General features: G+C 41.9%; 2 protein-coding genes across 2 annotated transcripts; one reads left to right on the top strand and one right to left on the bottom strand.

Moving 5' to 3' along the window:
* Positions 1–471: 471 nt before the first annotated feature.
* Positions 472–3,196, bottom strand: elp5 (elongator acetyltransferase complex subunit 5). The gene is made up of 8 exons (XM_069722884.1): positions 2,676–3,196; positions 2,526–2,586; positions 2,344–2,418; positions 1,653–1,864; positions 1,240–1,415; positions 1,057–1,152; positions 866–966; positions 472–764 (listed from the first exon to the last, which is right to left on the bottom strand). The coding sequence occupies exons 1-8, from the start codon at positions 2,728–2,730 to the stop codon at positions 656–658; spliced, it is 885 nt and encodes a 294-aa protein (XP_069578985.1). The 5' UTR covers positions 2,731–3,196; the 3' UTR covers positions 472–655.
* Positions 3,197–3,249: 53 nt separating this feature from the next.
* Positions 3,250–8,790, top strand: phf23b (PHD finger protein 23b). The gene is made up of 5 exons (XM_069722883.1): positions 3,250–3,975; positions 5,896–5,927; positions 6,030–6,122; positions 6,222–6,828; positions 6,958–8,790. The coding sequence occupies exons 1-5, from the start codon at positions 3,948–3,950 to the stop codon at positions 7,149–7,151; spliced, it is 954 nt and encodes a 317-aa protein (XP_069578984.1). The 5' UTR covers positions 3,250–3,947; the 3' UTR covers positions 7,152–8,790.
* The last annotated feature ends 7,547 nt before the right edge of the window (positions 8,791–16,337 follow it).

The raw sequence follows: 16,337 nt of genomic DNA, 5'->3' as shown, positions 1-16,337 counted from the left end.
GACCTAAGGCGTTAATTGAACAATCAGTACGGAAGTGATGAAGAAACCCATTAGGAAATCAACATAATTCAAAATTAAAATGACACATTATGTGAAAATTGTACTCATAAATTAATTTCAAGAGGTCATGATACTTCCTGTCACGCTATAAAAAGGTCCAGATTGACTTTAGAGTGATTATGTTTTTGTTGTAAGCTGCATTTTTCTCTCTTCAGATCGTTTAATTTGTGCTGTGGGATTCTTAGACGCTCGTGTTACAAAAAGAGTTGGAAAAACAATACGAAAGAGTGAATATTGTTTTGTATAACATAAAAGGATTGCTTTCCTTATCACTTTAATCATGTTTGTGACCCCTTTTTTTGTGTGTGTTTGGACCGCTGCAATAAATCATTGTGTAAAGAGTCCGACGGATGAAATTGTGCAATATAAATTCAATTTTACGACCAAGCAAAGTGTACTTTAAAGTAAAAGTAAGATAAAAGCATAACTTTATTCAGTAAGAAAAAAAAATGAGGTGATCAGTAATATTAAGAAAAACGTTTGGATTAAACCCTTTTATAGATATCTTACAGACATATTGGGCATTATTTTACATCGTCAAAGTTCAATAAGATGATGTAAAGGAAGTGAAACGTTGATCTTCTTCGCCTTCACCCTACACATCAAGGTCATCGTCAGGGTCCTCCTGGTCAAAGTCGTCGTTGGCATCTGGCTCGTACAGAATTTGTCCTGATCCCTGGCCTGAGTGGAGCAGAGCAGTTTTCCTGTATCATGAAAAGGGGAAAGTGTTTTCAGGTTGTTTGTAAAAAAGAAAAAGAAAATATATATATCTAGAATGTAAACAGTGAAAATATGAGTTTCTGACTTCTCCTTGCTGAAGACAAAGGGAAGTGCGAGTTTCTCCTTGGCTTCACGCTCTGTAACAGACAGTCTGAGGTTGAAGGTCAAGTTAGCTGTTGGGTCCGTCTACAGAAACACAAAGAGGAACATTTTCAGCCCGGCCATGTTTGTCTCTCTTTCCTCTGTTCATCTGCGTGTCGTGTCGTTCTATTGCACCTGCTGTTCCTCGGGGTCGGTCTGTTTGTGTCCAGGATGGCTGGCCTTGGTCTGTACCGTGACTGTAAGATCCTCTTTGATGCTGAATATTTCCCCCTAAGGACAAAAAGCAGAACTGTCAATCAGGCCTACCAGCGCTGGAACACAAAAGTTGGGAGTCGTCCCGGTGAAAACGCCGCGTACATCTTGCGTAACTTTCCCCGATTTTGAGCGCCTCGTTATTTTAGCCACCGCTTCGTCTCCCTTCATTCCAGGTGCCACGGTGATGACTGAAGTGGCCAAGTGGCAGACACTTCCCACTGTGCCCCTCTGATGCACGTCTGCATGGAGCAGACCAATAACAGCTCTCACAGCTCCCCCTAATGAAAACACAGAAAATAATCCTTGAGCACAGGCAGTGCTGCCACGGTTTTACGCATCCGCTTCACACTAAAATAAGTCAACCAACAATGTGTGTTTGATAATGAAAGGTGCGCACAGAAAAAGCTTTAATGTACATTTTATTTTATCGTGAAATATAAATAAAGATAAAAACCATTAAAGTGGTACATTGAAGCCTTTTCCTCACGTTGACACAGAAGAAGAAAACGCATCACCCTTTTTAAGCTGCTGAAGAGTCCGACAGACAGCAGGCGGACCCACGTGTCTTAGTATCCACGACAGAGAGTCGATTACTAACGTGGCTGGTTTGGGGTGAGATGTTTGTCTGACCAGACGTGCGAGTTCTTCAAAACAGAACCGCTGAACTGTGAACGCTGGGTTATCAGTCCAGCCGAGAGGGTCTGAATAAGCATTGTGAAAGTGTAGCCTTAAGGAACACAAACAAACAGATGATTATTGGTCAGTTTAATTACAGGTTAAATAATCTTTTTTGTGTGTGTGTGTGTGTGTGTGTGACAAAACTATTAATCGTTCTTGTACTCTGAAACAGAAATCTCCATTTGTCTGTTGTTGATCCTGAAGCGTGTCGCGCTGGAGGAGGTGGTTGACGACAGGATGCTGGCAGAGCTGCTAACAATCACGGACAATGCGCCCCCCCCATCCCAACATGTTGGATATATTAAAAGAGCACCGTCAGCAGCAGGCTGATCCAAGCGATACAGGAAGTAATTCTTGCCAGGTGATAGCAGACTGTGGACACTCAACTGGACTAAACTTGTTTTTAAATTGAGCTCTTTGCACAACAGAATGTTTTGCAATTTGGGCAGATTTAGCCTTATATACGCTTTTGTGTATTTTAACGCAATGATACTTAAAACCTCTTTGTTTTAACACTAATATAATTACCTCTGAGTGGTTTTCAATTCATCTTTCAGCTCTTCCTCACTGTTCTCAAAACCGAGGACATGGACAGGTTCCTCCCTGAAGTCACAACACGTGTACAAGCAGTTGGTTGTTATTATTATTTATTTTTGTTTTAATCATTCTTTTATAAAGTACACAACTCCCCGTTTCTTTAAATCGCCTACCTGTTCAATGCAGCCTTGATGAAGCTCCTCAGGAGGCGTCGACCAGAATAACTGCAAGAATCTTGAGTGCAAGGAAGAAATTACACAACTTCAGTTATGTTATTGTTTGCAATTTAGACGTAAACGTCTGCCACGTGCACGGTCCTTTACCTTTTATTAACAGAAATCCTCCAGTTTCAGTGCCTTGCAGTAGTTCAGCCAGCATGGTACTACGTAAACCGTGGGAAAATCAAGGTAGCTTTCAGCTAGTTAGCATGCTTCTGACTCACACACCCCCCTTATTTAAAACTATGAGAATAAATCACACCAGTTTAGAAAGGGAAAGACTAAACTCTCTCAAAACGTAGATTGACGAGCACCTAAAGTCGTTGAAAGTTATTTTACACAGGAAATAACGCCGTCTCTGACCGGTCCGAATCCAGCATGTTTCCGTAGCTAGCGTTGGAAGTGATTCCCCCCCCCCCCCCCCTCCAAAACAAAACAAAACGTCATATCCCAGAATCCCCGGCGCCGCAATTGGCGGGTCATCGCAGGGAAACGTAGTGCGTCACGTCCGTCACTCGGCGCCGTCGTCGTCGGGGGCGAACGGCAACCGTCATAAACTACGTTACCCGGCATGCACCGCAGGCAACACTTCGCTGGCAGCTTCAAGAGGCTTCTGCCGCGCACGAAGAGGACCGTGCGGTATAAAAAGCCCCCCCCCCCCCCCTCCCTTCCCCTCTCCCCCCCCCCCCCCTCAAAAAAAAAAAAAAAAAAAAACTCCCGTCGTTCCGCGAACACTCGGAGAAACTTCACCCGAGAACAAGTTCCTATTAACGGATACCGCATTTCGTCCGCGCGCTCGTTTTGAGGAGAGTGTTGTTGTTGTTTTTTTTCCCTCCTCCCTCCATTTTTTTTCTCGGATATATATTTCTGGACCAACGGTTATATAATTGCATCGACGGAGTAAAAAAAAAAAAAAGAGAGAGAAAAAAAAAGAGAGAGAGAAAAAAAAGAAAGGAGCTTCAAGCGGCAGAGGAATTCGTATTTACCGGGCTTCCATAGCTCCGTAGCGGGGCAACAAGAAGAGTTCGGAGCCTCGGTTACGGAGCACCACCACCACCACCACCACCCTCCTCCACCCCCAAAACAATCGAGGCTGTGCGGCTACAACTTCGAGAGTCCTCCCCCCCTCCTCCTCCTCCTACCACCACCGCCACCACCGACCAAAACACCCCGCGGCTTCTTGTCCTTGTTGCTAAAAGTTGCCCGGCGGTGAGTCGCAGCCACGCCGGGGGAGGAGGAGGAGGGGAGGGGGGGGAAGGAGGAGAAGAGAGGCACAGAGCGACGGCCGCCACTCCGGCTAGCTCGCCTTGCCCGCTTCTTCTTCTTCTTCTTCTTCTTCTTCTTCCATCGAGGCCCGTCGTCGTCGGTGAGGCGACAATGCTCGACGTAATGTCGGAACACCAAGGTAAACGTTTCAGTCCGGGGGGGGGGGGTTTGGTTGTCGGCGTGTGTCTCCGGACAGACCGGGGGAGGGGGGGGATGCTAACTGTCGTTTTGCGGGCGTTGGAGCTCCGATGTGCGGGTTACCCGCTAACGTTGTAGCCCCTGCGTGTTTTTTTTTTTTTTTGTAGTGGAGGAGGAGGAGGAGGAGGGAGGGGGGTTAAATTGCTAAATTGCTGTTATTAATATCTCGTTAAACTGTCGCGAAAGTCGCGTTAAAGTGGAGCTCCGGCCGTGTTTCTGGTGTTTTATCGGCGGATGTGAACGTGTTTCTCCGGGAGGGTCCAAGTTAACGCGCCGAACCGCTGTAGCTTCGAAGCTAAGTGGTAGCCGTGGGTATCGGGACGCTTCCTAAAAAAAAAACAACAACAACTAAAAACAAAACCAAAACGCGTCGTGCAAAAGAAACAAATCTGTAACTCGTCATTTATTTAAGACGAATTAGTTCGACTGTCGGCTGCAAAACGTCGTTTTTAAAATACGGACAAAAACAACGACACGCCCGATTAACTGTAAGGACGTGCTAACGCTGGAGCTAATTCGGCTAACGAGCCTCCCACTTCCATTTCGAGGCGAATTTAGCGTGGATTTAACCGCCGATTTTTAAAAAAAAAGTTTAACTTTTCTCGGAGAGTCGGACTCGAGTCCGGGAGTTTTTGTTTTGTTTTTTTTTACAACCGGCTTTCGAGTCGGAAAGCTGCGAATAAACTCTCGGATTCAAATCGTATCTGTTCCGTTAGCGCTGCTTTAACTGCAGAACGTGTTGTTGAACGGGAGCTAAACGTTAGCACGGGGGGAGCTCCGCCAAACCAGGCTTTCACAACAACTACTACAACTTTTTTTGTTGTTTTTTTCGGGTTATAAACTGTTGTGCATTCCTGCGTGGTTGATGCCTAGATATCGAGAATGAGTGCAAAAACTTCACTCGGTGTTCAGGGGGGGGGTTAAGGGGGGGGGGGGCACACACCGGTTGCGGTTTGCCGTGGGACGCGGACAACCGCCGTCATCGGTCCCAAAAATAATAATAATAAAACCCAGTTGGATAAATTAACGTACCTCAACTAACACTTGCTCTTGAATCAGCTCAACATGCTCATCACTAATAATCCAGATTAAATTATCGACCCAGAGCCGTGTTAGTAAATCCGTTGGGTTTCTTGCACGGGGGGTGTTGTTAGTCTGTGGTGCTCTGCTGCAAGAAAAAAAAAAAAAAAAACTCTTTCTTTTAAAACCTTAAGTAAAAGTATGCAAAGTAATTATCAGCAAAATGCATTTAAAAGTATCTGAAGTACACCTTGTGCATCAAAATGCTCTTTTCCCCAACACGTGTCATGTTTTTGTCGCTTTATGTGTTGATGGTTAGTTTATCTAGCTCATCTGTGTGTGTGTACTGTTTATGTTCTGTTTATGTACATCCAGAAAGTCAACAAGCTAAGAAAAACACAGTGAAACGGCTTTGTGACGCTGTTATTTTCCCTGCCGATCCGAGAGGATTTTTAAATGTTTGGTGGTTGTTTATGCTGAAAAAGTAAAAAAAAAAAAAAAAGTTTTTGTAATCCGCAAAAGAACATTTAAGTGTTTAGTTTAGCGGAGACTTTCAAATTCAAAAATCAACCGATTTTGAGATATGTCAGTTGTAAAAACTAATTTTCAATGAAACTAGTAACTGAAGCTGTCGGATAAATGTAATGGAGGAAAAAGTGCAGCAGTGAAAGTATTAAGTTGTGTAAAATAACAATACTCAAGTAAAGTGGAAGTACCATGAATTTGCACTACTGAAGGACCGTACCTGTGTAAAAGTACGCAGTTACACTGATTTGATTGTGATAATGTAATCGTCCAATCGAGACTGATCACGTGTGTTGTTGTGTTTCTTCTCCACCAGATTCACTATTGACGTGCAAGACGGAACCTCTGGTGAGCACTTTGTGTTGCTTTGAATATCCAATTGTTTGGTGATGTCGTCGGCTCGTTTAGATGAGCTTCACCCTATTGAACTAAAACACATGTTTCCTGTAGCCCCCAGAGAGGAAAAAGAGGACCGTAGAGGACTTCAACAAGTTCTGCAGCTTCGTCCTGGCTTATGCAGGTTATATCCCCAGTCCAAAAGAGGTAAGCTGCTTTTAATCTCATGGTTGATATGAGAGAATGCGCTATTACTGTTTATTGCCCGCGTTGCTCAAGTTGTGAAAATACGGTTTTATCTTGCAGGAAAGTTCATGGTCCCCGACATCATCCAGCTCCGCACACAGCTCGGGGCTGTCGGCAGACGGAGGCGGCGGAGGCAGCAGCTCCACTTGGGCCGACGGGAGCTCCGACATCCACACCATCCACACGTTCGTCCGCAAAGCCCGAGCAAACAAGGGCAAAAACATTCGTCGCATGCACTCGGACAGCACTCTGCTGGACAAGATGCGCCTCAAAGACTCGCTGTACGATAGCCAGGCCAGCACGAAGGTCGAGCGCAAGAAGGACAAGAAGCTGAAAAAGCTGTCGCTGGGTTCTGCCATGGCGGCAGCGGACAGCGGCAGCAGCGAGGGCGAGAAAAGGGCCCGCATCAAGCGCAGCAAAAACTCCAAACAGCCGAAAGCGAAGAAGCTCAAGAGCTCGGCCGCTCAAAGCGAGACAGACTCTGAGGCGCGGAGTACACACACGGAGGCGCGAGCCGGCAGGGAGGAGCTGACGGCGCACGGGGGCTCCACCTCCAGCATGCAGGGCTTGGGGAAGATGCAGACCGACGAATCCTTAAGGGAAGCGGAGATGAGCTCGAGTGAGGGCGAGACCTGGATCGCCGACGAAGACATCATGGTGGAGTCAGGTATGACGTCGCGCTTTCTAACATGTACACGTTTAATGCGTAACTGCGTTTTTTTTTTCTTCAATGCACCGACTGACGTGTGTTTATCGGCTGTAACGTCCTCTAACTCTCACTTCTTTGTCAACACAGGGGACGATTCGTGGGACTTGATCACCTGTTACTGTGGGAAGCCGTTCGCGGGGCGGCCGATGATCGAGTGCAACCAGTGCGGCATATGGGTGCACTTGTCGTGCGCAAAGATCAAGAAGTCAAACGTTCCCGACATCTTTTACTGCCACAAGTGCAGGGACGTGCGGCGGTCAGGCCACAAAAAAGACACTTAGAAGTGACAAGGAATATTCACCCAGATTTTTTTTTTTTTTTTTTTCTCTGCTGTCCTGACATTTACTTTCTTTGATGCCTACAGCCAAAACAGCCTAAATTATCAACTGGACGGCAACTGTATTGTCAGTTTGTAGGATTTCTTTTTTGACAATCACAACCATTCTTATTTATCCCTCACGTCTTTTTTTTTATTTTTATTTTTTTTGGTATTATTTCTTCCTCCTTTGGCTACTGTGAAGAACTGGACAGAAGGCGACAGTGACGGCTGAGACTCATTTATGTGTCATAAATATATTCCTACATTAATTGGCTTTACTGTGCTGTTGATGCATTCACTGAAGGTGCATTTTGACTTGTAAATTATTTCTTGAGGACGTCGACAAATCAGTGACAAAGGAAAGAGTACGAATCTCAGTTTTGATAGCCATTTCTTCTCAACTTTAAATCAATGCAAGATTTCCACGTTGACTAAAGTCTAACTTATATATTGTATAGCTTAAGAGGTGGAACGTGTCACTCCTGTTATTTGTTTAGAAGTACGTCATGATGCTCGACGGGCAGCTCGTTTTATTTTGGAACGTATTCTGGCAGTTTGTTTTTGGTTGTCAGTGGTGATCACTGAGCTTAAAATTGTGGAGATCTCCCTCCTGCGACAAACACGATTTTGTTATTTAAAAAAAATTAAAAAAAAAAAATTAATTCCTAGAATCAGCTAGGATTTATTAGTTTGCATCTGCAAATGCATCCGAGTAGTTTCAAGTTGCACACACACACACACACAATTCTTTCAGCCGTGAACTTTGGAAGCACCGTCTCCGCCGCGTAGGTGGGTGGAGTTGGGCAATGTGATGAGCTACAGGTGGTTCAATCTGTACTCGACTGTACATTCACCATCCAATGCTTAATGTTTCTCGCTGTCGGGCTCGTTAATCAATCATTGATAGCCATTTACCATGAACAACATTTACATTGAAAGTAAAATTTTGATGTTTTTGTTTTGTGTTTTTTTTTTTTTTTTTTTTTTGTTGTATTCAAGACATCTTATACAATGGGGGTAATGTTGCTGTAAGACGAATGGTTACAGTGCTTTACGGTAAAAAGGCGCTTAGGCTTGTTTTTGAATGGTTGTAAAATATCTTGGTTTTCATTTTTCTTTTCTTTTTTTTTCTTTTGTATTTCATGTCATTGTTTATTTCTTAGCTTTCTGAAAGGCGGGATTAGAGATGCGCCCGCATCAGAGAAAGGACATGAGACTGTCTGACATTGAGAACAAAAGTTGTAGTGTACAGACAATAAGTTGAGGCTGCGTAGGTTGTTGGCATTCGTTTGTTATTTGGTTTTACCATGTGCTTTTTCTTTCGTCGGTGGGAGAGTGTTGGTAAGTCTCCAGTAGCAGTTGCACTCTCTGTACAACTTCAATTCTGTGTACATATCCTGTTCTTTGACAACTGTACATATGTGAAAGTGAAGAGAGATAATACCCAAGCAAATTCTATATTTTCTGCAGTCTGATATTGTTTTCTTTAATTGTAGCTTGAAAAATAAAACAAAAAAAAAGTCTTTGGGAACTTAAAAGTTGCATTTTGAATTATTTCTTATTGAAAAGACCCTTTTAAAATAAAGAAGACTTGAAACCAATATTTGTCAGATTTTATTAAATGTTGGCAGCACACTGCAAAGTGTTTGTCATGTTTGTCTTTCACCACTAGAGGGCGATGGTTGACAGACATCTCACTCGTTAAATCGGAGCTGATGAATAAATATCAAGACAAACGAAGTTAACACATTTTTAAACAAATACAGGGGAGTGCAGTTGTTGGAGTTTCTCTTTTTTAGTTCCTGTAATTTTCCCTGGAGACGTCCGGCTGATCCTGCAGAACAAATGGAAATGCTCGGTTTTCATGGCGGACGCGAACAAAGTCTTTATGAATCCTTAATGACCTCTGTTGTGTTCTAGTCACCAGAAATGACTCCTGGTGTCATGCTATGGTCAAGCCATGCAATGCAATGATGTTTTTGTTTTTTTTAAATTTAATTGACAGGAAATAAAAGTCAATGACGAAAGAAAAATGCAAGTCTGCTATTTAAATTGTAAAATTTAAACACAAATTTAAATTGATCATTAAAGCTGTGACACTTGTGCCTTCACTGCTTCGGGCCTATACGTGTTCTGTATGTATTAACGCTGTAAAAATGGCATTATGCTGCAGGTCACTCGCTCGGGAAGCGAGCGATATAAGAGTCCTTCATTTGAGAATAAATCCACCTTCTCTCCATGTTAGTGACCAGTGAAATCTTCCTGTTATTTCTCACCTTTCGGTTTCGGGAACTGGACATTTGAAAGCTGCCGATGGAATCCAGAGGAGCGACTTTCCTCCTGCAGACGCAGGAAAAAGAGAAAAAAACGAGCTCAATTCAACAGGCGTGTAACGTCTGAGATGGACAGGAGATGTGATTAGATTACAGTCGTTCATTCTGTAGTTTATCTTTCCAGTCCTGCTGCTGACGTTAACACCTATTTTACTCAAAAGAACTACAAAACCTTCAAAAGTATGAACAAACATTCACTTTTCTTGCTAGATTGTCTCACTTTTTACTTGATATTTATGAATTTTGACACATTTGTTGTTAAAAAATTACATTACATGGTGATATATAACATCTAATATTAATTATCACCATAATATCAGGTCGGATAGCCGACATAAAGTTATTTGAGCTTGCTACAGTTATTCCTTCAAGATTTTTTTTCCCCCTCCATTTATGTTACAATATGTGACTGTAAAAATGATCCCATACAAGTCTGAGGTCAACTCATTTGTCCTCACCTCTTTTCACTGGCTTTGCGGTTGAACTGGTTCTGGTTCTGGTACTGGCGCTGGACAGAAAGGTGCTCTGTTGGGGCGATGAAAGTCTCTGAGTGAGAGGGGCGATGGTTCACATCCCTGCCCATGTCTCCGGCATCACCCACAGAGAGGTCGTCCGCTTCGGTGCGATCAGACAGGTGAGAAAAGACCTCTTGGTCCAGCCAGTTGACTTCCTGAGGACAAAAAAAAAAAAAAAAAAATCCAGATCCTTCAAAGACGGCACAGGATTAAAAGCATTCAGCTGTTTGCTTGGCCTGCCAAAGAGGTGACAAGGGTGATGAGAGTAAAAGGCTTATTACCCTTTTGTCCTTGAATTTGAATGGCAAGACAGCAGCAGATATTTCCTTCAGCAGCAGGTACACAGCCAGGAAAGGTAGCATCCACCTGGAACAAAACATCTGAGCAGAGTACAACAGGGAACAGTTAGTTGCTCAACCTCTGATTCACTGTTAGGAAAAGAAAAGGAAAGAAAACCACCTGCTCACCTTAAATCTCTTGTTTTCTCTGTGGAGTTCTGTCCTCAAAGATCTCGGTCGCAACTCTGAGCTGCTGTTAAACCGGTGTGCAGGGTATTTGTAGCCAACCATCTAGGGTGGGTTTATATTATGGGACTATTATGTGTCTGTTTAGGCTATGTGTGTGTGTGTGTGTGTGTGTGTGTGTGTGTGTGTGTGTGTGTGTGTGTGTGTGTGTGTGTGTGTGTGTGTGTAAGACGGTGACCTCAGACACGCCAATTACATCTGCCGCCTTGCTGCCCAGCATTGTCATCATTAGTGTGAAACATCTAAAGCCATTCTTAAGAGATTGTAAGTGCTGACAACATGCCGTGACACACATACATACATACATCTGCACATACACATCATCCCTCCCCCTTGCCCCCCCGCCCACTCACCCACCACCCCCACACCCACGCCCTCTTCCACTTTCCTTGTAGCCGCTGAGGACAGATGGGAGCGTGATAAGGCCACTTTGCTGAGGATGTTGTACTGTTTACAGCCATCACCCTCCGTCTGGTTTCAGCTGGTTTGAACTTTTCCTTTTTCATCCCCTCATCATTGATGCAGGCAGTTTTGTCTTCAATTAAGGATGGGAAATATTAGTGAAACCAATGTCCCGATATGAATAAAAGAATATGTATCACAATGTGGTAAACATAAACAACATTCATAAAATCAAATGTTTTTTTAGTTGTTTTTTTTTATCATTGTAAGGCAGCAGGTCATTGACACGTGTCTGCACACAGATACCCTCCAACATGGAAGCGAGACATCGAGACTGAAAGAGATTCACAATGTTGTCTGTTGGTTTACTTTGCATTTCTTTGAACTACATACATTTCTGTCTCTTTTGAGTCTTTGCGGTTGGTTTGTGTTTCTTTGGGGTTTTCTTTCTTCAAAGTTTTGTTTCTTTGCACAACTGTAGTTGTTTTGCATCTTTTTGCAGTTTTTGTGACTTTTTGCAGTTGTTTTGTCTTTGTAGTTGTTTTGTTTGTCTTTGCAGTTGTTTTGTGTCTCTTTGCAGTTCTTTTGTTTGTATTTGTAGTTATTTTGTTTGTCTTTGCAGTTGTTTTGTGTCTCTTTGTATGAAAAAAAAAAAAAGCAGGGAACTATGTATCTGGCATCTTATAATTGATAAGTGGTAAAGATATAAACAATTGATTTACCACCCAAACTGAAGTCACTTTACTCCTCAATTGATCCAGTATTCAGTTTCTGTACTAATTGAGTCTGTTTTGGTTTAAAGGACCTGAAGAAAAGCACACGTACAGAGAGCTCTGAGATCCTATCAGGACCCCAGTGTGTGGTAATCTAGCAGACTCTGCTTCGCCCGACTTCACCAGCACATCACCACCCAATCCAGACCACACACAACACCCTCCACCCCTCCTCCTCCCGCCGGCCTGCCTGCCTGCCTGCTGCCTTCTGTCTCCAGAAAACAAAGCAGAAGCGGAGACACTGGAGTCGCTGGGATGGATGGAGAGGATGGGGTGGGGGGGGGTCTGCTTGGAGGTTATGCGCTTTTAGACACGTTTTCACTTTTCCTCCTTTTCCGCCCTGTTCTAATTATTTCTATTTCGGGAAGCTGCGCTAGTGCTGATAGATCAGGCGCGTATAAATAAACCACGACAAGGCTGGCAGCATGTCAGCAGGGGCAGAGGCCAGATAGGCTGCACTGATTACCTCCATTATCAAGGACAGGTCTCATTAGGAGCCTCCAACTGGGTGTGTGCTCTTTTATTACAAGGTACCTTACGTGGTTGAAAATCCTTCCAAATTAGGACTCGTTGTTGACCCTCACTTCCGTAAGAGGTTAGTCTCGGGTTTGGGTTTAAGGTTAGAGAAAGAATTAAGATTGGCTTCAGGAAAGGTGAAGATTAAGGTTAAATTAGGTTGTTTTCAAATAAAAATGTAAAAAATATATAATGATTGTACTCAAAGGTTTGTTACTCAAATGATTTATGTGCTTGAACTGTTTCTTTATATACCAATTTTAAAACTTGGTTTATTTAAGACATGTACAACTTATAAGACAACTTATTATACACTTAAAGGAAAAGTTGGACTTTTTGGGAAAACACTGGTTTGAGAGTTGAGTATCGATTTTCTTATTTAACCCTTGACAAGGAAGCCAATACACAAAGTTTGTCCAACCTAACTGTTCTTTTTAAAGACCCTATTAAGTTACAGCTAATGGTATTAGTTGGTACTCGTGGTTTTAAATGATAGATCATTGATGATTACAGTATTAATACATTTAGGGCACTTAAAGTACATATTCATGAGAATTAAGGTTTACAATTAAGCACAGTGCTAATTTGTTTCAACAAGGGTGAAACTTTTTAAGATAATTTCCTTATAATGAAGCTGAAAGATCGTTTAGGGTTACTAGTCTCAGTTAAATGTAGGATTTGAAAATTTATATTTAATGAATAAAGTCACTCAATTGGCCATGACAGCTTCATCCTTCTCTGACTGTGAGGAATGATTCATGGCTTAACGTGTCCTGTGTGTGTGTGCGTGTGTGTGTGTGTGTGTGTGTGTGTGTGTGTGTGTGTGTGTGTGTGTGTGTGTGTGTGTGTGTGTGTGTGTGTGTGTGTGTGTGTGTGTGTGTGTGTGTGTGTGTGTGTGTGTGTGTGTGCTAAATAACTTCTCTCATACCCCGCCCTGGTCCAGTGCCCTATAAGTATCAGGCATTGCAGCAGGTGCCAAATATAGACTCGCAGAGACGGTCCCGTTCGCAAACGCGAGCATCCTCAGAAAAGATTAACAGGAAAAATAAATATATGTAAACAAGGAATTTGTCAGATTAAATCTGCATCAAAATGTCATGGCAGGTCAGATTAGTGGTTTTGTTTTTCACAAAAAAATACAGACAGGCATAATAAATCATGAAAATAGACCACGTGAGGTCCTGTAAGGGATGACAGACACTTTGATTTATAGCCGTCTTGGTCTTCACCAACGTTTGAGATGGAAACGTCCAGGTCTTTAAGTTGCATGTTTGACTTTCTTCACTGCTTAGTAGTCACTAACTCTGCCAATAAGTGGTGGTTGGATTGTGTACACTGAGTTTCAATAAGAAGTTTTGTTTATTATAAGGGTTGCTATGGTGGTTGCTGGTGAAATGTGGAGGCTGTAAAATAAAAAAATAAAAAGTGAGATAAAGAAAAGAGCTATCAGTCTTCTCTGTTTTTTTGTTTGTTTGTTTTGTACATACCAACTCCAAGCACATTTCACATAATTTAAAAAGTACTGTTATGTTACAATGAAAGTCTAACTAAGAAACGCAAGTTTACTTTGGGTTTCTCATAAGAAACTGATGCATCGTAACTTAAATGTCTGGTTCCAGGCTTGTTGCTGTCTCAACTAGATTACAATGATACCATTTACAGATTTACTTGTCCCTCTGCTTTGGCCTACTTGATCCACTTTATCATGCCGCTTGGAGATATATTTACTTATCACACTGCACTTTGTACACTTTGGTTAGATGGTCGTCACTTACTATATGCTGCCTGCAGCACCGGTATATATTAATATGCAAAGCTATTCTGGACAGATTACCCATGTACACATCAATTTATGTTTGTTCAATCTTAGATTCAACTTCAGGTCGGGCTTTAAAGTGCCACTTGTGTGAACTGAGACTGACATGAGGAGTCTGTTATGGTGGTCGGTCGTGGAATGACCTGCAGGCGAGACTCGATCGAGTCTCTCTTGTCTCTCCAAACAAAATCTAACTGGTTTTTACCACAAAATCTTGTTGCTTTATTGCATAATTAGTTTCGTCACACTTTTTGTAACCTCTTCTGTTAGACACGAGTTATTGCTCTGTACATCTTCTCATGTCTTTTTTTTTATTTTAAGTATGTAATTGGCATTATCTTAACTGTTTTTTTTTAACCTGGTTAAATAACATAAAAACAAACAAACACTGTATGATGCAGTTTAATTTAGATTCAATTTAGTTGTGTTAGTTTAGTCCCATACAGTTTATAGTTTTGTCAAGTTTAATGTGGTTTACCTAACGTTAGCTAATCCAGTCAGTTTGCTTATTTTAGCCTTTTGGCGAGTTAAATTTTGACATCAGCAAATTCATTTAATTTATCTGTCTTTATTTTTCCTTAGTTTTCATTATATATATTTTATCTCAATGTAGTTTGTTTCATTTCGTTTAATTGGAGTAACAGGTGGAAAGTACCTAAGAAGTTAAACTGCATTTACTCAGCCGACTACTTCAGATAAGTTAACTTGTATTAACACTATAACTCATATTTCATAAATATTTATACATATTTATACAAACACGAGAGGGATACGCTGTACTTTCGGCTAAACTTTACTTCCGTACGTTTTGTTTGCAGCGTTCAACTCACAACTATATTTATTGCTTCATTTGTGGGTTAAATTTCACCAGCAATTGTCAGCTGCATCTAAACTGTTTTTTTTATTATAGTTATAGTTTATAGTGTGTCATAATAGGTCGTTGACTTTTTGCTGCTATTTTGTTTATTAACATTTTGCTGATAATATTCCTGTCAATGTTGTTTTTCTTCCTTTTTTCCCTGTATTTCCTGCGTATTTCCTGTCGTTCCTGCTTTGACCTTTTGACTGCGGATGTTGTGGCCGTCGTGTCTGAGGTCTCGGCGCCCCCTGGTGGTCGCAGCTGGCACCGCGTCCGATCAACAGATCTGCCCACGCCCTCCTGCAAGCTGCACTCGCTGATAATTAGATCAAATGCTGCAATGTGCTTTGACTGCAAGTCCTCATATGCTCCGCAGCATTTAAAAAAAAAAAATAAATTAAAAAAAAAAACTTTCCAGTTTCCGCCCTGCAGATGATAATCTTGGCATGAGGAATACGGAATCTCTGATTAAGCTCGTATGAAACCGAAAGGGGAGGTGATAATAATAATAAAAAAAAAGTGATGAGAGGGAGGTGTCAGTAACAGAAACAGGATCGACCAACAGGGTAAGAGGAAGACGACTAAAAAGCGCCTGCTTGTCTCTGGATCGGTTTTTCTTCTTTCTTTTTTTTTTTTTTAAATCTCACTTTTAGTTTGTTTGTTTTTCCTGTCACGTTACTCGTTGGGACAAAGAAGAGATCAGCTGTCAGAGAGGTGAGACTTGTGTCATTTTCACGTTTTTGTTGTTGTTGTTGTCTTCCCCTCAGTCAGTAAGCAAAGATTAGTGTTGGTTGGATCTTCATTTATGCAAATTTAAGTGCTTTTTTTTTTTAAAAAACACGATCTGTCGATTACCTTTTTTTGTTTTGAGGGACGTGAATATGCTTCAATTATTGTTGACTAGAAATCCATCTCAGACTCTTAGTGGTTATTTGGGAGGGGGCAAAACAACACCAAAGAGCAGCAGAGGACAAAACTGATCTGAGTGGAAAAATTAATGTCCTGCCTCTGCAAGAGCATGCCACGCCCACTTGTATTTCTATTGCATTTTAGCTGCAAGAAGAACAAAGAAAGTGACATTTTATTTACGAGATTCTCCCCGAAATCACGTGATTTTCTTGCACAAACTGGACTTCACCGGACTGTAAACTCATTAAACCACTTTTTTGGTGGTGATTTATTTATTTATTTTTGCACCACAGTTTGAGCCACTTAAAAACTCTGGAGCATAAAAAAAAATAAAAAAAAAGATTTTGTTTGTTTTGTTTCTTTTTCTGTGCACCTCCTTTTCCCGTCCGCTCTGGTTTGCATCACAAAAAAAAAAAAAAAAAATCCAACTTCCTCCCTCCTCCTTTCTCCTCCTCCTCCTCCTCCCCCACTTTTCCTGCAGAAATTGGGGAGTGCATCGGT

Source organism: Brachyistius frenatus, unplaced genomic scaffold (assembly GCF_029030835.1).
Source record: "Brachyistius frenatus isolate BFR_SWC_R1_liver_20210118 unplaced genomic scaffold, ASM2903083v1 Contig_308, whole genome shotgun sequence".
NCBI classification, from domain to species: Eukaryota; Metazoa; Chordata; class Actinopteri; family Embiotocidae; genus Brachyistius; species Brachyistius frenatus.
Note: the sequence above shows the minus strand (reverse complement) of the source record. Positions and strands in the feature narration are given on the sequence as shown.

What these genes read in the sequence shown, in the direction of transcription:
- elp5 (XM_069722884.1), bottom strand. Translation starts at nt 2,730, where the DNA reads ATGCTGGCTGAACTACTGCAAGGCACTGAAACTGGAGGATTTCTGTTA. An exon ending in TCTTCAGCAGCTTAAAAAGG is followed by an intron (nt 1,416 to 1,652) that starts GTGATGCGTTTT and finishes TGTTTTCATTAG; the next exon opens with GGGGAGCTGTGAGAGCTGTT. An exon ending in TTTGTCTTCAGCAAGGAGAA is followed by an intron (nt 765 to 865) that starts GTCAGAAACTCA and finishes TTCATGATACAG; the next exon opens with GAAAACTGCTCTGCTCCACT.
- phf23b (XM_069722883.1), top strand. Translation starts at nt 3,948, where the DNA reads ATGCTCGACGTAATGTCGGAACACCAAG. An exon ending in CGTAATGTCGGAACACCAAG is followed by an intron (nt 3,976 to 5,895) that starts GTAAACGTTTCA and finishes CTTCTCCACCAG; the next exon opens with ATTCACTATTGACGTGCAAG. An exon ending in AGACATCATGGTGGAGTCAG is followed by an intron (nt 6,829 to 6,957) that starts GTATGACGTCGC and finishes TTGTCAACACAG; the next exon opens with GGGACGATTCGTGGGACTTG.